The sequence below is a fragment of the Ochotona curzoniae genome, unplaced genomic scaffold, assembly GCF_017591425.1.
Source record: "Ochotona curzoniae isolate NIBS_2020 unplaced genomic scaffold, NIBS_Ocur_1.0 contig_1, whole genome shotgun sequence".
In the NCBI taxonomy this organism is placed as follows: domain Eukaryota; kingdom Metazoa; phylum Chordata; class Mammalia; order Lagomorpha; family Ochotonidae; genus Ochotona; species Ochotona curzoniae.
In genome coordinates this window covers 38,453,601-38,477,225 of record NW_024464918.1, presented here as the reverse complement: position 1 = coordinate 38,477,225, position 23,625 = coordinate 38,453,601, and the positions used below count along the sequence as shown (strand labels likewise).

Here is a 23,625-nt window from a genome sequence, read left to right as displayed (position 1 = left end):
GGAAAGAAAAAGAATTCTTCCATTTCAATTACTGATGTGGGAATGGGATTTTTGAAACCAACAGAAATGATTTAGAACTGATATGCTTATCATAGTAAGGCAATGAGACAAGCTTGATGGGAACTGAAGTCCTCAAGTCCTTCAAATCTGAGGAATCTATTACATCTTGAGAACAAAGATTCAGATATTAGATTATTGAGCAATTTTCTTCAACTTACACCTGATTGTTTTTTAAATAATAGGCCTTACTAGAATTTGGGGATGATTCTGTGGTATTAAATAATACTCACTACTTAAAAATTCATCTTTAAGTTGAGTTAGTACAATGACTTCTAGTGAACTGAAAAGCTCATATTTCAGTTGATTCAGAAATGAAAACTGAAAAATATTAATTTCTGCCTAGATAACAATATGTTATATAAATACAGCAGGTAAAACTAGTAACAAGTTTAGGATTTCAGGAATTAGTGTGTACGGTTATTTTGGAAGCAATCCCTGACAGTGGATAGTCACCTGATACATAGGACAGAGTCCTTTCCATTTTCTATATGAGATGGATACAGACCAGGGAACCACTGAGCAGGCAACCCTTAGTAGGTTTGTAATATTGGGTTCTATGGGGATTTTCTGTAAGTACGGACAGGAATGGATGGGTATTTCTAGTCTGTATATGACCACTTGATATGGTGTATTTATTTCAGTTTCACATCTTTACAATTATCCAGTGTTTAACTGGAGTCTAAGATAAGTTGCTCTCTTTAATATATATATATATATATATATATATATATATATATATATATTTGAAAATTTCAAATATGTTCAAACCATACAACTACATATCACCTTTTTAAATCAACCCATTCCTATTAGAAATATTTTGTTAGAATATCAGAAGATCAAACCTACTGAAATAACATTGCATAAGTATCTCAAAGATAAAAAGGGTTACAGTCAGGTTTGGATGATGCCAGGATTTCTAGCCAATTTAAAGTAACAGTTGGAGGTCCATTCTTTGAGGAAACATACTTGCCATTTTAGTCACTTGTATTACTGTTTGGTTAGGGTACATAGTTGGCATAGAAAACCATTTGCATCATTACTTAGCTCCATTGAAGACCTATGGCATGCAAGAAGTTCAATACTGGTTCAAAAATACATGTAATATGCCCAGTAAAATACATTGGTTATCATAAAAATCAAAGGAAATAATAGTTTAGAATAGCGATCAACATTGCTGGGATTTTGAATTGTGAAATAATCAACAATCCTGCCCATTTTTTCTCGGAAGACAAACTTAAACTTGTCACTGGTTTTCATTGTTAAGTCACTATAGTTGACATTGTCACCAGAAATTTCAATGCTGGCAAAGCTGATCTTTCGTTTAAAGCTGGAGATGGAGCTGTTGATGATGTTGGTAAGGTTGACTTCTTCCACTTCCTTTGTTTTTCCCTAGTACATAAACAATGCATTAGCTTGTAAGACTGAACTCGGCAAAATAAATCTGGAGGTAATGAGCAAATGAAAAGTTTAGGGACATAGACAATGAATTAAGTTTAATGTTAGTGACATGATGTGCCTCTGAAACTGGCTATAAGCTGCATGGGTTACTCTTGGTCACACTTGGTACAACAGGTTGAATTACAATTGCCCATTCTGGATACGCAGAGCAGTGTGCTCAATCAGGATTCAAATCCCATTCTGCGTCTCATCATTATGAAACTTGAGCTACCTTCATCTTGCTATGATCATTCAATATCCTCACCTGCAACATGGTGATGATATTAATTCACCTCATGAGATTGATGAGAGCACAGAATTATATAAGTATTATGAAGTATCTGGAAGGTGTTTGAAGAATTCCATTTTATTCCAGGGAAGAAAAGGTAGCCTATTACAAGAGCTAGTAGAAGTGAACTATTTCTGAGTTCTTTGCTATATAAACAGTCATACATCTTGCAATTTTAGGGAGCTCTCAGTTTCCGAGAACTGGAAAGGGCAATGCAGAATGCAGGGAGTGTAGTGATGTCAGAGAGAGCGTGTTATAGGCACTTGGCCAACCTATTTGCTAGGTACAGAGTCTTGGACAAGTGGTGGATTCCTCAACAGCAAAATCAAGACAATGATGGTACTCATTTCTAAGGTTTGTTGGGTGGAGTAATGGAGATGTTTCTAGAGCACAGCAAATACTCTGTGGTGTATCTGCTGTTTTGTCCAGAGCAAAATAAGGACATGCAGGTGGCATTAGTGGAGGAGCCCAATAATTCTCCAACTTTCTTTTTGTTTGCCCAGAGACTCTGGATTTTTAAGGGGGTAATTCAACTTATTTCCTCTTTAAGGAAGCCAAAAAAGAGTAAAATAAATGAAGCCCATAATGTTCTTTGGCTTGCACATATAGTCATTTGCTTGTGGTGCTTGATAGTAGGACTGTACAACACACGGCTCACATCACATGTGAGTCTAGTTTGAGTACAGGTTGCTCTGTTTCCAATCCATCTTCCTGCTAATATGTCCTAGGAAGGCAGCAGATGATGGGCCAAGAGCATGAACCACTGCCAATCCATGGGGGACTGCGATGAAATTCTCAGCTCCTGGCTGTGTCCTGGCTCAGCTCTATTACTGATATTTGGGCTGAGAATCAGAAATTGGAAGCTTTCTCTTTACCCTTGCCTCTGACACTGCCTTTCAAATGAATGAATGAGTTAATGAATGAATGAATAAATAAATAAATATTTTTAAAAAAGATGTGCTGCTTGCAAAAGGCTTGTTACTATATTTGGCATATGTGGATACTTAATAAATAATAACTTATTATTATTCATAGAACTGGCATTTCACTGCTGAATCAAATAATGACTGTCTTTATCACTTAGCAAGAAAAATCAAAGAGATTTGTCATGATTTAATTTTCCACATTTCAGTCAACCATTACTCATACAGCTTAAGAATGTAAGAATGAAACAAAATAGTGAAATAGTCATGAACTCTATAAGCAGTTCATAATGTTTGGTCTTATATTGTATTTTTCATCAATATTTGCTTTTATGTTGATTTTGTGTTGCCTACGAGTAACACTATTCTGCCAGAAAATGAAACAGATTGCTATCTCATTGTACTTGGTGAAAAGAATGGTCATTATCCAGGGCACCATGACATTCAGATGTGTCTACCTAAAAGCAAGGATAAGACTCAGGGTTGGGGGGAGAGTCAGGAACCAAGGGCAGTTCATAGTTGCAAACCAGCACATGACCCCGGTTCAGAGACAGGGGCCTCAAAATCCTTACCCTATCTTTGGCTGCCATCTGCTGTAGGGAGCTGTAGTGAGCAACTGCATATTCCAATAAGGCCCCAAACACGAAGCTAAAGCAGATCCCCAGGTACACATCGATGGCCTTGATGAAGCAGTTGGTGTTGGGAAGAGATGTGCGAGACCCAATCATCAGTGTGGTCATGGATAAAACAGTGGTGACTCCTGGGAAAGCAGGCCGGAAAGGTCCCAGTTAATCTCCCATTAACCAACAGAGCTCTCCATCCTGGAGTAGGCATAAGAAGGACGTGACTCAGCCATGGAACATGTCTTGCTCTGAAAAAATGTGCAACATTCTGAATTGGAGCTGATTTGTCCATTTCTTACAGACACGAATGATTGAGATTTTAAATAAAATAACTGACTATGCATTATGCTATCACAATTACGTGTCCCTGCAAAGTGCTGAGTTTAAAAATGCACTGCTGTGAAGGAATCTCAGAAGAAGCCGACTGTTGCAATGCCTTGTGAATATCAATGAAGAAAAAACATGCTAAGTATCAGAACCCCCAGTTCTTAGTGACCTGTGGAAGCTGCTTACCAATGCAGGTTCTTGCAGGAACTGAATCCAGGGAGATCCAAAATGACACCCAGGATAATACCACCAAGAAAGTTGAGGGGACGTAGGTTTCCAAAATGAAATACAGAACATTTCTCCGAAGCTCAAACTGCAACACCAGTCGTGTGTAATTTCCTGCAAGGATGAACAAGGGCTGTGAAACCATGCCTATTCACACAGCAGCATGGTTTCCCTGGGGGATATTTAGCTCAGCTACACTCACATTCAGCCCTCTGGTATTCATGATAATCTAGTTTCATTATGTGTTGTTCGTATGTTTTCCAAAAAAAAAATGTCCTTGCCTTGGCATGGGATAGGATCACACAGCTCTCTTCCTATTCTGCCTTTCTGCATCACACTATCCACATAGCACAGTATTCCAGCAACATTATAACCACCGGTTTCTGTGACGTCAGCTTCAAACTCTCTCTCACAAGCAGTTGTTCAATAAATGCCTGTTTCATGGAGATGGCCTGGGTCCATTGTTTAACATCATGAAGGATCTTTCCAAGCTGGTGGAGAGGTAGCCATTGGCTTGGCAGGTTATATAATACTTGAGATGCCTGTATTTCCTGTCTGAGTGCCAGAGTTCGAGCACCTGCTCTGCTACTGATAATGTGCACCCTGAGCGGCAGTGAGTTATGGTTCAAATCATTGCCTTGTTGCCACCCAAGTGGGAGGCTCACACTGAGTTCCTGGGTCCCGGCTTTGTCCTCACATAGGCTTTGTCCTGCTGCAGGAGTTTGGGGGAGGGAACCAATCAATGGGCATTCTCTCCCTCATCTCGTTTCCAAGAAAACACATACATAAAAATTAAATATATTTTAAATTTCACCTTTTCTTAAAGGTTTATTCGTTTTTACGTGAAAGGCAGATTTACAAAGAGGTCTACACAAAGATTCCATTTCTGGCTCAGAGTACCACCATCCACTCCATTTTTAGCTTACTCAATTTGTCATTCAAGTTACCTGTCTCCTGTTGTGATGTGGTGACCAAGGTGAAATAGCGCTGGATAGTGTACTGAGCAAGGCGTAGGTTTTCTAGCCCACGCACAGAGTCATTTCCTCTTAGCCAGGTGAACTCCACATCATTTCCATCGTAGCCCCCTGTCAAATCAAACAGCCATAGTCAGTGAAGGGATGAATTGATCCGGAAATGCTACAATATAGAGACAGTATATGCTTTAACTTGAGGATGACACGTTCAAGAATGAATCCTTGCAAAACTTGGCATGACTATCCAAATACAATTGCAGGGTCTATTCAGAATGAAGTGGCCTGCAAGGATGATTCACAACCACTGACAGCTGGTCCTGTGCTAAGCAATGTTGGGTCACAAGCCTTTAGAAAAGATCTCTTCACTTTTTGTGATTGACTTATTTCACTCAGCATAATGGTCTCTAGTTGGGACCATCTAGTTGCAGATTATATAATTTCATTCTTTTTAATGGCTGAATAATATTCCATGGAGTAGATGTACTACAGTCTCTTTAGCCACTCCTCTTTGTATGGGCATCTGGATTGCTTCCATGTCTTTGCTATTGTAGATTGTGCTGCTGTAAGTATAGGATCACAGAGAAATACCATACATTTTTTCTAATATAAGGAATCCATCATGCAAATCGGAATGTATACTGGTGGAGTAATGGAGACTACCTTATCTAGAAGTGAAGACACAATGTCACATGCATCTCTGCCTCCAAACAGAAGATGGATTCCCAAAGAAAGTGTTGGGCATATCTAGACAGTGGGATGCTGGACTGTCCGACATTGTGTGTACCAGTATTATCGGGGCACACTGACATAGCAGACTGATGGAACTGTAACTCCTTATGAAGAGTATGGCATTATGGGAAAAATCAATTGAGAGGTGGAAAATGGGGGAGGGGAATCCTAGACTTTACAGACTTGCATGATAAATTTTAAAAATAAAAAATAAATTAAAAAAAGAAAAGGTCTCCTGCAATATGTAACTGGAATTTACTCAGCACATATCTGTGAACCAACAGAGAGAGCCCTATGCTAGGTCCTGCCTTTCCAGACACACCAACAATTCTGAAGACTTCAAGAACCATATTTCCACATTGGCACAAACCCCAAAGCAAAGTTGAAAATTCTACAACTTGCCACTTTTTTGGTGTCTGTAAACATGTATGTTTGATAAAAAATCAGCTTACTAATATAATTGGTAATAGTAGTAACAGAGGCTTGCATGAAATATTTATGTTAAATCCTCCACTCACAAACTTGCAAGAGATTTTCTATATTTTTTCAATTCTAAAATGGACATGATCAGTTTTTAAAAGATTTATATATTTGAAAGTAACTGTGAGAAAGAGATAGATAGATAGGTGGATCAACAGACAGATATATCTTCCGTCCACTGGTTCACTTCCCAAATTGCGTTACTAGCCAGGGCTGGGCCAGGTCAAAGCCAGGAGCCTGAAACTCCATCCTCGTCTCCCATGTGGGTGGCAGGGGCTCCAGCACTTAGCCCAGCTTTTGCTGCTTTCTCAAGACATTAGCAGGGGCCTGGATCAGAGATGTAGTACTTGGGACTTCAACCAGTGCTCTAATATAGGATGTGTTTTAACTCTATGTGCTGCAATGCTGATCCTTAAGATGAACATATTTCTAAAATGCTCTAAAGTTGCAAGGAATATATTAAATGTGATACCATTGATATATTATATTTAATATATCATATATAGCAGACTTTGTATTTCTTCCTAAACATGATTATCCCATTAGAATTGCATAGCTATGTGTTTTTCCATCTTATACATGAAAATTCTCTCTCTCTGTTTAAAAGATTTGTTTATTTATTTGAAAGGCAGAATTAACAAAGAGGAGAGACACAGAGAGACAGCCTTCATTCACTGGTGCACTCTCCAAATGGCTACAAAGGCTGGTCCAAAGCCAGGAGCCAGAAGCCCTGTCTGGATTCCCCATGTGGGTACAAAGGTCTCCCATGTGGGTACAGAGCCATCCTCTGCTGTCCTCCCAGGTACATTAGCAGGAATTGAACCTGAAGCAGAACAGGAGCGCAAACGTATCCAAATGGGATACTTGGGCTGTAGGCAAAAGCTTAATGTGCAATGCCGAGGCCTTGGCTGCTCCATGAAAACTCTTCAGACAGCCTTGCATAACTGTTTTTAAATCACAAGGCAAGCAAGAAACAACGTCAGGATTTTAAGAACATAAGTTGAATCTCAAAGCCATCTATGATGATGATAAAATGCTAATAGTATATCTGCCATTTAGTAAGCAGTTACGTTTGCAAGTGTCTTATAGCTTTATCATCCCAGTTTATCTTCAAAATGATCCTTTGAGAAGATATATGAATCATTAATAAGCACAAAAATGTTTACCATTATTATTGATTAGGGTAACACACTACTTCACACCCAAAGAATAGCCATGATAAAAATGTGTGGAAGTTTATTTTAAAAAATAGTAATTACATTGCAAGAGTTACCAAGAGATAGAGGGAGAACTTGTGCATGAGTGTTCCATCTGCTGGAATAACAGACAATAACCAATGCTGAGGGAATGGGGAAGCTGTCACATAGCTAATATGACTCCCTCGGAAAAGAGTGACAGGGACTGGCATTATGGAAGAGTGAGTTAAGCTACTGCCTCAATGCCAACGTCCTAAGGCTATGCTTAGAGTCCCAGCTGCTCCATTTCCAATCTAGCTCCTTGCAAATGTGCCTGGGAAAGCAGTGGAGAATGGTTCAAGTGTTGGACCTCTGAACCCATGTGGGAGACTTGGAAGAAGCCCTGGGGTCCTGGTTTTGGCTGGGCACAATTCCAGCCATTGTGGTCATTCGGGGCATGTGCCAGAAGATCTCACGCATCTCTTTTCTCTCTGGCAACTCTTTGGCAACTTAGCTTTTTAAATAAACAAAACAAAACAAAAACCTGAAAAAACAAGAAAAGAAAAATGTGTGGAAGTTTATTTTAAAAAATAATTGGATTACGTTGAAAGAGTTACTAAGAGACAGAGGGAGAACTGGTGCATGAGTCTTCCATCTGTTGGTTCCTTCCCCTAGGTGGCCACAGTGAGCCAAAGCCAGGAGCCAGGAACTTTATGTAGGTCTCCTATGAGGATTCAGGGGCCCTTGGACCTTCTCTGCTGCTTTTTTAGGCATTTAACAAGGAACAAGATTGGAAGTAGAGCAGCTGGCAATCAAACTGATTCCCACATGAGATGCCGACACGGCAGGCGATGACCTCACCTGTTATGCCAAGACACTGGATCTGTGGTAGCATTTCTTAAACACTTAAATTTAACACTTGATCTAAAATTCCTCCCTAAGGCATCTACCTAAGACAAATACAATGATGTACATGTAAAACTTGTGCACAAATCTTTACAGCAACGTCACTTGCAAAACCCAAAGAATCTATACTGGTACCTGTGCCTGTAGTTTATCTGTACCTTGACTGATAGCTCTATCTATTTCCACATAAAGGAATTCTCAGGATCCAAGAGGAACAAATCCTATAACATATATGAATCTCAAAAAACATTTTGCTAAGTTGAAGAAGCTACATGCAAAAAGTCACATTTTGTATTATTTCAATGATACAAAATATCTCAGAAATAAATTTCCATGATGATAGAAAGCAGGTTAGTGTCTGCCTATGAGGTAGCGGTGGGAATAGGGAGAGACTTCAAATGAGCACATAGTGAGAGAAGTGATTCACCAAAGCTGCATGGCGATGGTTGTACAACTCCTTACATTCATCAAAAATCTCCTATTACTTTAAGCTAGGTGACTTTTGTTTAAAAAGATTTATTTTATTTTTATTGGAAAGTCAAATATACACAGAGGAAGAAGAGCTTCTCTCTGTTGATTCACTCCCCAAGTGGCTGCAACATCCGGAGCTGAGCCAATTTGAACCAGGAGCCAGGAACCACTTCTGGGTCTCCCACGTGGCTGCAGGGTCCCAAGGCTTTGGGCCATCCACCACTGCTTCCCAAAGCCACAAGCAGGGAGCTGGATGGGAAACAGGGCTGCTGGGTTTAGAACTGGTGGCCATATGGGATCCCAGTGCGTTCAAGGCAATGACTTTAGCCACTAGGTTACTGTGCCAGGCCCTAAAATGGGCAAGTTTTAATGTTATATGCCCATCCCCCATAAAGCTGTTGAAAGACAACCTACTTATTTTTTTTCCTTGTTTTACAGGTGAGGATACTGAAGACCAGGAAAATTGGCTACTCACCCAAAGTCACACAATTAGGGATAGGAAAAGTCTAGTGATTCCAGTATGTGTGATCTTAAACTCAGAACTCAACTGCCTTCCATTTCAAAGGCTACTAGGAAATATGACACTAGCTTTTGGCTTATGATGGCTGTAATGAAGCATGAGCTAAATCCCTGTTCACAGTCAGAGAAACATGGTCGTGAGCTTGTAGGGGATTTTCAATAAAAAATGTGGGACTTTCCCTTAGAAGCATTCAAAAAGATTTTGAAGACAGCTTAGCTGTCTACACAGGTGTGAGACCCTACCCCATCCCCCAAATGAAACGTACCTATAAAAATAAGTAGTGCAAGTTTGTACTTGGACCTTTTGCTTTTACAAGGAACACATGATCATAAACCATTGCACCATCATCTCTTTGTCCCTGGGGTATATGGGAAATGGTGAGGTGGTACCCATTTTCCAGGGACGGCGTTTAGAAAAGAACCCTCAGTGAGGTTTCTGTACCCAAATAACTGCTAATAAACATTCCGTAAAGGCTCCCTCTGCTCGCTTGGGGATGGTATCTGGGTAAGCGGAGTGCTGCCGTTTCCAGGAGAATCTTGCTCCTGGGATTTGAGATGAGCCCAGCAATGACACATGCAAGCCAATTACTTCTTCCATGTGGGACTAAAATGAGCCCTCTTTCTAATAACTTCGCGTTTTATTCTGCCACCCAACAGCTGTATTGCTTCAAGACGGGTTTGCATGCATTTAATCAGTAAAATAATTAGTCTTTACTTAAATGTCTACTTCTGAAAAATGGCTTCTACCGGTTGTGCTTCTGGGATGTTGGCCACCATGTCCTCATGAGCCAAGCACCTGCCTGTCTCTGAAGCATGGCTGTTTCCTGTCCTCACACACCTGGGTTTTTGTGCCCTAGTATGTCATATCCATGGCACAGCTTTTCCAGCATGGGTGCCCAGATTGGGTGAGTATTTCAGAGTGGTTTATAGCAAAGATTATTTAACAATGCCAGGAAATTACTCGGAAACACATTGATTTAGAATCAATTCTTGTTCTTCGTCATAAACAAATTCCCAGATGATCATTCAGATCTGGCATTACTGCGTTAGACTTCACATGCCAGCGACCATTTTGTGCATTTGTTATTTCTGACCTCAGCTGTGTTCCTTCTTGATTCTATGCCTTGGTAGATTCTGTGTTCTACTGATTCTTCATCTTTTGAGCCAATCTCAAAGTCATGTGTCAGGTGACACATCTCCTAGGACACCTCTGATGCCTCCAGGTCTTCATACATCATTAGTTTTTACCATTATCATGTATTGTCTCATAATTATTCCAAAGTTCTAAATTAGATTAAGGACATCTTGAAGACCGAACCATCAGTTTATCTTTGCATTGATCCTATCTACCACCATGTGTAACACAGAGCAATTGCTTTGTGTGGAATAGTTGCAGTGAACACATTTAAGTGAAGACAGAGAGGAAGAACTTGACTAGCCACCTGGACTACCTGGAAACTACAGCAGAATGATACACTAAACTAATGACTAGCATGAGACTAAAGGCTTTCCTTGGGACCCACAGGAAAGGAAACATGCTGACCCTTTTCCTAAGTCATGCAAAGGAACTGGTGCAGAAATATATTTGGAATCATGCTTTGGTCTATGGTTCAGTAGGATTTGGACAATCCCAAAAAAGTATCACATGATAATTCATTTAAAAAATAATGATAGTAAATGGGTACTGGGGAACTTGAAAGAAGTTATTAAAAGCTTTTCACTATCCTCAGATTGCTGTTTAAAAATATTTTATGGTACCCTCAGAAACAAAATACAGCTGAGATTACAAGCAATTCTCTGGAGCAATAGCTCAGGGTAGCTGCAGCTGAATGAAAGGGCTGTCCGATCAGGAGGCCTTTGCACCCACACAATCTGGATTAAAGTCTCAGCGTTGATATGATTTATTTACTGTATCCCTTTGGGAAAGTTACCAAAGCTCAGTGATACAATTTCTGTGTCTGTAAGATAAAGCAAGCATTATTCATCTGGTAGGATTGTTTAAAAAGCATCTCATAGATGTCCTAGAATGAAAATGCATGCTCTAGTACTTAACAGGAAAAGGACATTTATATTATCATTACTGTTGATGAAAAAGTTGTTTGTTCAAAACCAGAGAAATATCGAATTGGGGTTCTGTAATACCTGTTGGTATTGTTTACCAGAAGTCCCTAGTTCACTAGTCTCTACTTTCCTTTGCAGAGGTCAATTAGGCTGTTTTGGGAATCACAGTGCCTTTTCTAACTCATTGACAAATGAAGAGATTAACAAAGGTCAATGGCCTCTTCAACAGCTTCTTCAGGGGTCTGAGGTCGATTTCTATTTTGATTGTGTGATGGAGGGTGAGATGGACAAAGGTTATGGCCTTATGTGATTTATTAAGAACTCACCTATCATTACAGACCTTTTGAGGATTAGTACCTAAATAGATGGCATAAATGGACAAATATTTAGATATTAGGGGAGAGTCTAGACCTATATTCACCAAAATGTTTTCTGTAAAACAATTGTCCCACAAGAGCACCCCTGAAGCAGTATAACTTGATAAAGTAAGTTTGGGAAATGTTATCACTGCCTCCTGGAATTTCACTTGTAATTAGTTTTTTTTTTTTAAGAGGCTCTTAAAAGTTCTGCAGCAGAGAAGAATGTTAATAATTTAGGTTTTGTAGGCCAGACAGACTCTGTCACAAGCACTCAGTTCTACCATTGCAGTACAAAAGAGAGACAAATTCCCCCAAAGAAGTTTCAATTACAGAGACAGGTGATGGGTTGGTTTTGGTGCACGGGCCATTGTATGCTGACCTCCTGGTCTAGACCACTGCTTACATTCAGGGTCTTGTCCACTCACAGGTGGTGACATTTGGCATGGGCACATAACACGCCTCCCCTAAAAACACAATACTGGAAGGTTTTTTCTGAGGAGTCTTTAGATTTGTCTGTAGTAAGAAGGGCTGAAGGAACTTGTGAATCCACAAACAGAAAAGAAAGGCCACTCTGCTCATTTCTGGGATATTGTTCATGAACTCACAGACCCAAGTTTCCCAGGAAACTCATCACTGGGCAGCTGCAGGATACTCACAGCTCTCCAGCTGCAACTTGCACGTCTGTGTGTCCATGGGGTATTTAGAAAGATCCATGTTGCACGCTACCGTTGTCGTGATTCTAAGAAAAGTCAGTTCAAAAAGAGTGTTATGAAGAAGTTATAAAAGTATTCCTTACATTTCAATAACTTTCATTTGGAATTTCCACATTTCAATGAGAAACTTTCACTTCCTTACAGTGATGTGTGGCTTGGAGCCTACATTCACAGTATCCTTGAGGTGCTCTGTCCCAAACAACACTTCTGAGACTCAGGTGAGAAAGGTGGGATGTTGTCAGTTCAGGCACAGACTCTACACCAATGTTGCAGAATAGACTCACTTGTTTGCTTGTTGGAGATGCTGCTGCATTCAGTTTCTAAGGTTAACCTTTAGACAAAACCACACGGGCTGGAATTGTGATCATTGTCACTGCCGTCACCTTTGGTAACAGACCTGGGGGTTGTCTAGACTCATGCAGCCTTCAGTGGTAGAGCTGACACTGTGCCCCAAGTCTCCTGGCTGTGTTCCCCTTTCAGTTCCCTGCCTCCTGGAGGAGGGTTCAGGAGGTCATCAGGATCTGTGGCTCCTGGGATATTCAACTAATGCTCAGCAGAGATGCAAATCAATAAGCTCTTCATTTTCCTTCTTCTTTAGTGCCATACATTTCTATTAAGCACTTCCAATTATTTGATTTTTTAGCTATTTTTAAAAATTAATTTATTTTATTTGAAAGCTAGGGTTACAGAGGAAAGGAGAAACACAGAGAGAGAGATCTTCCATTTGCTGGTTCACTCCTTAAATGAGCACAATGACTAGAGCTGAGCTGATCCAAAGCCAGGAGCCAGGAGGTTCTTCCAAGTCTCTCAGATGGGTACAGGGTTCCAAAGACTTGGACCGTCATCCAACACTTTCCCAGGCCATAAGCAGGAAGCTGGATGGGAAGTGGAGCAGCCAGGACATGAGCCCGCACTCAAACAGAATGCCAGCACCTACTACATCATGGCATCTGCCCAAGCACTCTTATTATTAAGCACTGTGCTAGGTGTCTGGGGGAGGGGCAGGTGATGACATCACAATGCCACCAGGAGGAAGCTTATACTCCCTTAAAGGAGATGGAGAGTAGCTGATTATTATTTACCAAGTGCTCCCTGAGCTGAAACCTTCACACTCCTTAACCCTTTGCACAAGTCCAGCACACAGATATGAAAAATAATGTACTTCCCCATTTGGCTGCTAAGGAAATTGGCTTTGAAAGCCAAGGGGCCACAGAGCTTCTAAGGGGCATAGCAGGGACTTGCTCTCTACTCTGTCTGACACTGTTAGTCATTACCCATCGTTTGTAATCTCACGCAAGATTGTGTTCTGTGTCCCGGTATGAAGAATGCACACGTATGTACAAACACCCACATATGTAAATGCTCACACATGCTGTAGGATCATGAGAAGGGACATTAATGCTGGCTGAAGATGATGATCAAAGGAAGGGTCTACTTAGGGCTCATGGAAGAGGAATTGAGGGGCTGTTGTGATGCAATGAATTAAACCACCAGCTGTGATGCTGGCATCCCATATAGATGCTGGTTTGAGTCCCAGCTGCACCATTTCCAATCCAGCTCCCTACTGATATTCCTGGGAAAGCAGCAGAGGACAGCTTGGCACAGAACATGTGTTTGGTAGAGCCTTGTTGAACAACATTGGACTGGGAAAGGGTTTCTCTTTTGTAAGAGCAGGATTGGAGGTGATAGGGAAGGGAAGTAGGGTGCCTGAGAGTAGATTTTGCAGTGTGGGTCCGAGAGATCCACAATGCATCCATATGGATCTTGTGTGCAGCTGCTTCCCCTCCTGCTCTGAGGACGCACAGGTTCCTGCTTACCTGAGAGCGTATAGGACTGTACCATTGGAGAAGAGGCGGATGAGCCTGTTTCCCACGGTGACTTCATGGAGGAAGGACTTCTTGGACTCCACGATGTAAGTGTCTGGCACCCAGAGAAACTCCACAAGACGGGCGTCCAGTGTGAAGCTCTTGTTGCCTTCAAAGACCAACCGCTGGTCCATCCAGCGCTGTCGGAGGTATATTGTGGCTGTGTAGTCCTGGGGTTGGGGTAGAGGGATGAATGGGAATGATTGGGGGCAGGAAAGATAAAACAAAATAGAATTGAAGAGGTCAAGTCTTAGTCTGCTTCTCACCTCCACTTGGGTCAAGAGCACACAGACGTGGCTGAATCAAGTTCCCTCACGGTGTGGAGGAGTGCGGCAATGGGAGGGAAAAAACAGCTCTATCTGTTCTAGATATTAACTCCCACTACCACATTGCCTTAAACCAAAGAACCCCTGCCCCTCCAAATTGTTGACTTTCTCTCCTTTCCCCCAATTTTGCTCTGTAGCGAAAACACTTGCTTCATTCCCGGATCTCTCTCCTAGCTTGTGAATCCATTTTTCCCCCTAGATACTCAGAAAATCTATTCTACAAGAATGTTCTCCTGTCCTAATGTTGGGACCACAACTCCAGCTTCTACCGTTCTGAATGGAGGAAGGCTGTGAGTCTGCTTTCCTGCATTTGAGTAGCTAGGGAGAATGTGCCCATTAAATATGGGGAGGCAGACTCCTTGGTGGGATTCATAGGGCCTGCACTTACCATGTTGCTCTCCGATATGCTAGAAATACTCGCAATGTCCAGAGTCAGTGCTATCTGAACCGGTTCTCCTAAACATGAAGAAAAAGAAAAAACAGAAAGATTCACATGGATACGCAAACTGAAGAGTTCCTAACAATGCCTTAGTGCATTGATGAAACTGCTAAAAGTGACGAAAGTAAGAAAAGTACTGAAAATGACAAAACCAACACTTGCCTGTTGGAAAAATGAGAGTTGTCTAGACACATAAAAGATGAATTTGCACCTTCCTCTATTCAGCTTAACTGTTGCATATGGCGTACTCTCCTGTCGTATCCGTAACATGCCTGCACATCCAGCTGCCTCGGTACCAGGCAGACCACACTCCATTAAGTAGTGCATAGTTTAAAGAACATAGTACTGTCAGAGCCACCATGGCTTACACGGGGGATGTGATGCTTGCCTCATCAGTTAGAAATGCAACAGAAGTTTGTGCATCTGTTTGGCCACAGAAGCCGTTTTCTGCCCCCTGAATCAAGCACACTGGCCCACAGCCTTCAAGATGGCTCACACCTGAGTTTTTGCTCATGTTCTTGATGCTTTCCTCACCAGAAACTCTAAACTATTTCTAATTCTGGAATCTTCTGCACAGGATCCTGTGTACAAACTCGGGGGTGGGGGGCCTTCAATCCTGGGTTTGGGGTTAATGGCTCACAACTCATGGCCCTGGAGACTGAGGTCTCAGGGTCACCTTTCCAAGAAGCCAGGGCAGAACAGGTCAGGGTAGTTTGCCCACTATAGCCTAGAGATGGGGAAGACAAGCCTGGAGTTGGGACAATGCAGCTGCAGGTGTCTTTGCTGTCACATTCTGCTCTGGGAACTGGGAAAAGTTTTGGAATCTTCCAGAACTAGTTTTCTCCCCTATAAGTGGGAAGAACAAAATGACATTCAGGGCCATGGAAAGGGTCACTACTGATTAAGATTGTGGCAGCATCTTTGCAGAGTGCCTACCCTGCTCTTATGGAAGGTGCTAACGAATGGTTATCTGTACCAAGCGCCCTCGTAGTGTCTGCATTGTAATCACAGGCACTATGTCACTGATGTTTTGCTTTTCCCATCTCTTCCACAACCCTGGCTAATGTGGGAGCAGGACCCATTTTATTCACCAAGTTCTGCAGCATCATTCATTTGCAGTGACTATCTGGAGAGGTGGAGGATGCCTTGGAGGACAGGGATAATGCATTAGCCAGGAAGAAGAGAAGTGATATTAAAAAGAAGCTTAAACACATCTAATCAGTAGGGGCAGGACCAAGAAGCCTAATTTTCATCCAAGAAAATCAAACCATGGAATGTATGTAGGAATGCAGAAATGGTGCTTTTAGAACCAAGGAAATAAAAATCTAATTAAACAAATTAATTATAAATAATTAAAAAAAATTGAGTGGAAAATGGGGAGACCTTGTGAGTAGTCTCTGGCAGGTGCTGAAAGGGGTGTAGGGCTAAGTGGCTTTCTGGGCTTCCAGGCAACAAGGTGCAGGGTCAAGGAGAGAACCTAGGCGTCCAGATGTGTGTAAATCTCATGCTGGCCTGTTAATAACCCGTGACCTCAAACAACTACTAAACACCTCTGAGCTGCAGTTTCTCATCCTTAAAGGAGTGCTACTAGCACTGCTACAGCCCGAGTGCTTGTCTGCTCCAAAATTCAGGTTTAAATGTAATCGCCAATGCAACAGTGTTAAGAGGTGGGATGTTGAGGGGACTGGTGCACAAGGATATCACCCTTGTGGGTGGGTTTGGTTCTGCAATACAGGAAGGAGTTCAGCCTCCTCTTGCCCTCTTTATCACCTTCTTGCTTTGCGCCATCTGATGATGCAGCCAAAAGACCTTTGCCAGCTGCTGGCATATTGGCCTTGAACTTCTTAGTCTTGAAAACTGAACGCCAATTCATTTCTGTTCATTATGAATTGTCCAGTTCAGGAATATTGGGGTCGCAGCACAAGAGAGACGAATGTAGGGACACACCACCACACAAGGTTGGTTTGGGAAAGGAACAGCATCTATTATAAGTGCTTGGGTGCCAGGGGCTGCTGGCACTGTTAGTCTCTCCCTGCTGAACACAGAATACAGAGAATGCACAGGTGCTCCCCTCCCATTGTGTGTTTGGTTTGGTTGGTTTCTGCATAGCTTAGTCCCAGGCCCTGCTTCTGTTGGTTTCATGTATGGGCCAGAGCTTGCTCCTTTCTTCCCCTAATTTAGAAGCATAGATTGGGCCACCAGAAGAGGGCAGCTCTCGCCAAGGAAAGAGGTCGAAGCAGTCACTGGTTCAGCTGCAAACCTTTGCTCTGTCCAGCAAAGTCCCTGAAAAATCCCATAAAGTCTTGTCTGTTAAGGACCTCGGGGATCTGAGGGCTGAGTGCGCAGACGTTACCGGGAGCCACAGATCTCCACGGGGCACCAGGTGAAAGGTACTTTAAAAGTTTTTGGGAAGTGGAATTAAAAGATAAGTTGCCTCTGGTGCAGGCAGTTTTGAAATTTGTGTATAGATTTTCTATAATATATACGCATTTTGGTGAACTTAACAACTTGCTATGTGCAAAGTTTTGAGTTTTTGCTGGGATGTGGGAGGGAAGAATAGCAGAAGTGCCAAGGTTGATACTGTGGCACGGTAGGTTAATCTGGTGTCTGTGATGCTGGCATTCCATTCAGATGCCAGTTCATGTTCTGGTTCCTCCACTTCCCATCCAAATCCTTGCTAATGCACCTGGGAAAAGCAGTAGGAGATGGCCCAAGGACATGGGTCCCTGATACCCACATGAGAGATCTGAAAGAAGTGCCTGGCTGCAGCCTGGCCAAACTCCTGGCTGTTGCTGCTGCTTAGGGAGTAAATCAGTGGTTGGGAGATTCTCTCTCTCTCCATGTAACTCTGCTTTTCAAATAAGTAAATAAATCTTAAAATAAACCCAACAACCAAAAACCCCTGCAAGGGTCTTAGTTCAGAGCTGAGCAGACACAAAAGTCAGTTTCCATATTACAGGAAAAGGGTTGTGATTTGGAGATTTGCTAAAAAATAGAATGTAAAGAAAGGGGCTGGACCCTGGGGTATTAGCTCAGAGGATGTGACCTCTGTCTTGAGATGGGAAGGAAACTGGGTTTTCTCCCAGGAATCAAGTTGGAAGGAGCAGTTCCACGCAGACAGTCGCTGTGCAAAGAAAGGCATTTGGGATTCACTGTGGAGACCATGAGTGAGTGAGGGGGATGGGGAAATTGAAGAAAGTGAGAATGGCAGGTAGAGGCTGACCTAGCAAGAAACTAGTTGGAGGCATGTGCAAGTGTATAAATGACCCAGGGAGGTCACCCAGGTGGCGGTGTGGAGAGGTAGCCAGCAGGGGTTGGCTAGGGGTAGGAGGACCAGGTGGGAAGTTCTGGAGATGCAGGGAAAAGAGTGAGGCATCAATCAGGTTAGAGGAAAGAGGGTGAGGGACAGGCTGTCAGGAGGCTCTCACTAACTTCTCAGTGGGGAAGTCTAACTTCCTCTTGCAGGTAGAAGGAATGACCTGAGTTCTGTCTTCCAAGGGTCAATGTCAGCTATTCAGACCCATCATTATTACCCCTTATACAGCCTGCAGATCAGAAAATGAAGTTAATCCAACCCTTGAAACCCACCACTACACAGTCTCTGGCCCCGTCATCTGGATCTGATAGCCTACACACACAGAAAGGAAAACCTACCGCCAAAATTGGGCCTGAGAAATTTGTTGTATCCTGCTGTGAGGTTCTCAAAGCCAGGCAGGGACAGCTTGTCACTTTTGCTGACTTCGATGTTGAGCTGATTTCCTCGGATGCACTTCCTGGAAGAGAGAATGATTTTCATTTGCACCTGCTTGTTCAGGAGGGAATTACCACGTCTACACATAAACTCGTCTTGGTATGTGGGCATGTGTGTGTGTGTGCGTGCCACACACGTACCAGCAGTGACTCTGCCAAAGAGAAATTCCTTCCTTTTCAGCTGGAGAGCTAGCCTCTCCCTCTTGTTACCATAGATCAAAATGTCACAATAATTCGGGAAACCTCTGAGTGTCATCTTGAGAATCACAAGCAGTTCATCCCTCTGTGGCTATTTTAGAATCCTCTGTTCCCTGCATAGAATACACAGCAGGCTGTTTGCTTGTGCCAGCGCTTTAGGCAAAGGATCATGCTAGGTCTCATCTCGCCACAGGTAAATACCAAGTGCTTCCTTCATGCCCACCACATCCCAATCATAGAGCATCTCAGGTTAAGGCCATCTTGGGGTGGCAGTGCTCACCTTCCAGCCAACAGATGGAGACACACAAAGGCCAAGTGGAGTCTGTAGCTCATGTTGAGGAGTCGCCCACACAGAGGTTGAAGAGAGAATCTCCTAAGGGGAAACGGATGGGGCAAGGTGAGAGGCAGACAAGTCCAACCGCTCCCTTCCGCCCCCCTGTGGCTCATCAGAGCAATGTTTTCTCTATATGTTCTGGAGCAGCCTCTTTTCACACTTCATGCTTACAGCCCCTGCTGCCTGTGTGACACCCAGGAATGACATCTGTTTGGAGGATTATGTCAGAGATTTCGCCTTACAGGCTGAGACCTTTGCTTACACGGTGGTGCCCCAACACTAGAAATGAAGCCAGTCTACCCTGAGCTGGATAACTGGGGAGCCCTAGGGTTTCTTTAGCCTGTCCTTGTCTGGACTTTACCAGAAAAGATACCTCCAAACTCTATATTCATTCACCTTAACCAAGTCAGATGTTTCTCCAGTGTTCCCCAGGGTCTGGGACTGGGAGGCAGGTCACATAGAAAGTGAAGGCCTTTGGAGAGTGTTTCCCACAGCTGCCACTGTACCCCCACCCAGGGCAGCTCAACACTTGTATTCCAGGCAAGTGGCACTCTCACTGGAAGGACCAGAGAATGCCGGAGGAGCCCTGGGATCCAGCGTGGGCTCCCTTGCTCCTCCTCATGTTCTCTTCCTGCAGAACTGGCTGTCACCTGAGCCCCACTGGGCCCGAGGACACCCAGTACTCTCCACACCTCCCAGCCCTGGGTCCTGGGCACTTTGAAGTCATTTAGCTGGGGTGTACGTGAGCACCACTGGTAAATGGGACATGCTGTCAGGTTTCCCACTGACAGAGTGGGATAGGTAGGTGCGTTACACTGGGGACAGCAGGAGTGAAGATTTTTGGGTCAAAGGTTGACTAGAATCTAGAATCTTCCTGCAAACCTTCACAGGGGAAGGATGGGGCAGCCCCAGGGTGCAAGACACATCACTTTATTCTTGAGAGTATGCAGCACTTGCCAGGTGGGCTAGGAAAGCGAGACATTGGCCGGTGCTGGACAGACATGGCGCTTTGTCTGTGTCCACGCCCCTACCCATTGACACTGTCTGTCCATCCAGGTCTTGGCCCCCTGTAACGACTTCCTTGTCCAGCCCAAACTAGCTCAGTTCTCATTTTGAGATTTTTCTCCGTTCTACCTCCTTCTGTGGGAAATTGCCTCTCACCAGTACGCTGAGGATATTTCAAAAGGCTTATGGGAAAATGAAATGAAAAGATAAATTTATTTTGCTACAGAGATTGCTGAGATCCAAGAAGAGTTTTTCATAAGAAAACTTCTATAACCTTTTTGAAGACCCCTCAGTCATGGTGGAACTGTCCAGTGTTTCAGCTCCAAGACTGTCACTGAGTGGTGCTTTCCCTGTGGTCAACTCCATGTTAGGGTAAGAGAATGAGTGGGCCCTGTGTCTCTGGCCCCCACTAAAGGGGCTCATGCTGTGGGTCGCTGAGCACCTGTGGTTCTGTAACAGAATTTCTTCTGTTATAGAACTGGAGACGTTGAGGAAGACACGAATGCCTGCTGGATGCGTGATGCTGTGTTTAATCTCATTTAATTCTCATGGTTGTCCAGCCCAGTTCAGTTAGGAGTTGATGTTTAAAGTCAAATCTCAGATTTGGCTGAGGTCATGCAGCAATCATGTGGCCCTGTAATTTGAATCTCTGTCTCCTCCGGGCCCTGGTTGGTGCCCTGTGTGTGTGTGTGTGTGTGTGTGTGTGTGTGTGTGTGGCACATGGTCGGGCAGAGGCTCTAGATCGCCAAGATAAGAAACCGTTTTTCTTACAACAATACCATGTCTTGTATGGAAAGGTTTATCTACAGTCCGACCCAAGATGCAAGAGCGGCTGCACCATCACCCCATGTGGAGGAGGAGCCAACCGTTCAGTGTGTATGCATTTACTAGGCTGAGGGTGGCTTGGGCCGCTGGGCTCTATGGGGCATGGCATTTGGTGGGGGAGAGGATGCATGAGCCACTAGAGGGCAGTGTCCTCACAGCTGCAAGGTGGAGGATCGAAAGGAAAGCCTGGACCCTGTGTCTGATGGAACCTTTTGTTCAGGAGATCACCTGAGAAGGGGAGACCACACACTCTTACCCTGCCCCAAAGGAATTTCTAGCTGAAATCATCTCACCTCTACCTGGAGAGCTTGGACTGAAGATGCCCACACACTTGAATCATTGAACTTGTCAGAGCCTTGGTTTTCCTGGCTGATAAGTTGGAATAGAAAACACTCAACAGTCATTTCATTTCTCTCCTCCTTCCGGTGTGTGTGGGGAATTTGGTGATCCCACCAGGATGGAGAGACACCCTCACCCCAACACAAACTTTTTCTACTCCACCCAAGCTGCCCCATGGAGCTGTCTGCCCAGGAAGGACAGGGGCTGACGCAGAACATAAAGGCCAACTAGGTGGCAGATGACATTTTACCCCTGGGCTGGCTCTGAGAAGCAGAGGTCATCGTCATTACGTTCCCACGGTTTCCAGCCTGCCGACTGACACTGCGAAGCCTAATACCCCAGGTTCTGACCAAGGCAACCACTGTTTCTCTGTTCTCAGTCACTTCAGCCGAGACAGAATCTTTTGTGGGGAAACGGGAGTGGAGCCCCAGTTAGCTGAGAGGCATGGCCACTCTGGATCCCCCCTAAGAAATTCAGAGACAAAAGAGATGTGTGTGTGTGTGTGCTGTGTCTGCTGAATCCAGCTGCCGGGCTATCCAGAGGTGTGCAGCTATAGCTCGGGGGGCAGACCATGGGGCTCTGCAAAACTTTTCAATTAGTCAACTAGTTAATGAATTAGAGATAATTAAAGATAACGGTGCATGCTGATGGGCTGCACTGGGACATTTCTGCACACGGGTATCATGTCATTAACATCCCCCTTCCCTCCTCGTCATAAGCCCCGAATCTTGGAGCACCTGTCTTCTGTGCTCACAAAACACCCATAGGAGATTAGGATCTGGAATCACCCGACAGGCCTGGGTGGCACACTAAACTTGTTCTTTCTATCTCAACTGATATGGGGTTTTAATCTTGGCTCTGGGAATGTGTTACCCTTGCAGTGACTTAGTTTCCTCTTTGCAAAAGGGATAGTCTTCAAGAGTTCATCCATTGCGGAGACCCAAGGCCAAGGAGGTGCTGGCAAGTGCCAGGCCCTGCTCCCTCCCTCAGTCCCAGCAGGGCTGGAGTTTGGGTCTCCCATCCTTGGCTCTCTCTAAGCTCCAGCAGGGGCCAACAGTTCTCTTACCAGGCAGTTGTTGAGGCTTTGTTAAGGTTGGAGCTTCTGGGCTTGAGGTAGGACTTGCAGGCAGTGCATGGTCTTCTGGGTCTTCAGGGCTCACCCCACTTTCTGCCTTGTCCCTTGGAGGAGGACATGCACTCACCTTCTGAAGGAGTGTCTCTCTCTCCCTGGGGAAGAAGCAGCCGCTAAACCAGCAGAGGCAATACCAGAGGTGGGCATGGCCTGCTGTAGCTCCACCCCTGATAGAACTGGGCCTGGCCTGGGCATCTGTTTGTGGAAATGATCCAGCTCCTGTCATAGTTACACGGAGCTTCAGAGGGTCAAGATTCAGGTCAAGCAATTGCATCTGCATCCCATCAGAACTGGAATCCTGCTTCTATTCTGGTTGTACAGTCAGTGCCCCTCCAGACACAAAAGAATCCCAGGAGAGTTCAGTGAAGCAGATGCCTCTACTCAACCCTGCCTGGCTCTGCAATCACTGTTCTTCCCTGGTGCAACGGGAGCTAGTGGGATGTCCTGGGGTGAGCCCTTTCCTTCCTTAGCTCTCAGCTCTCCCTTCGTAAAATGAGTAGTTGACCACTTCTAAAACTCCCTGGCTGTGCATTTTAAAAGAGTGTCTTTGGAGCCCTGACATGGTGGCTTAATGGCTAAATCCTCACCTTGCAAGTTCCAGAATCCCATCTGGGTGCTGGTTTGGTTCCTGGCTGCTTCATTTCCCATCCAGCTCCCTGCTTGTGGGCTGAGGAAGCAGTAGAGGAAGGGCCAAAACCTTGAGACCCTGCATCTGGAAGAAGCTCCTGGCTCCTGATTGGCTCAGCCTCAGTTGGCAATCATTTTTGGAGTGAACCAGTGGATGGAAGTTTTTTTTTTTCTCTATCTCTCCTTTCCATAAATTTGATCCCAGCGGGCCAACCCCAGGGAGGTGTGGTGAGATTTGGTTGGGTTTCCCCATCTTTCTTGCTTCCCCCTTGTCAGTCTCACACAGAGGGGTCTTTAACTCCCTCCCCCCCACCCTCTAAGCCCTGTTAGGAGCACTCCATAAGACTAAGACTCCCCCCTGCCTCAATGGCCATGGGAGTGTCCAGGCAAAGTGCTTCTTCAGAGTCCATGGAACCCTCCTTCCCTTATGTCCTCTCCCCCTGACTCCTACCCCCCAAAGCCGGTTGTCCTGAGACGGCAAGCCTTGCCTCAGGTCCTGGAATCTTGGCTT

The 23,625-nt window shown here is 44.1% G+C and overlaps 1 protein-coding gene across 2 annotated transcripts; it reads right to left on the bottom strand.

Annotated features, from left to right (window-relative positions):
- Window positions 1-964: 964 nt before the first annotated feature.
- Window positions 965-22,535, bottom strand: LOC121153971 (gamma-aminobutyric acid type A receptor subunit pi). Of its 2 annotated transcripts, XM_040976724.1 has the most exons (10): window positions 22,422-22,535; window positions 19,133-19,225; window positions 18,559-18,677; window positions 14,854-14,921; window positions 14,092-14,309; window positions 12,218-12,300; window positions 4,835-4,972; window positions 3,849-4,001; window positions 3,285-3,472; window positions 965-1,452 (listed from the first exon to the last, which is right to left on the bottom strand). In XM_040976724.1, exons 2-10 carry the CDS (start codon window positions 19,183-19,185, stop codon window positions 1,150-1,152), a joined length of 1,323 nt encoding a protein of 440 aa, XP_040832658.1. In that variant the 5' UTR covers window positions 19,186-19,225; window positions 22,422-22,535; the 3' UTR covers window positions 965-1,149. The 2 variants fall into 2 exon arrangements, with proteins under 2 accessions (XP_040832658.1, XP_040832663.1); XM_040976729.1 differs by lacking the exons at window positions 3,285-3,472; window positions 22,422-22,535.
- Between the last annotated feature and the right edge of the window lie 1,090 nt (window positions 22,536-23,625).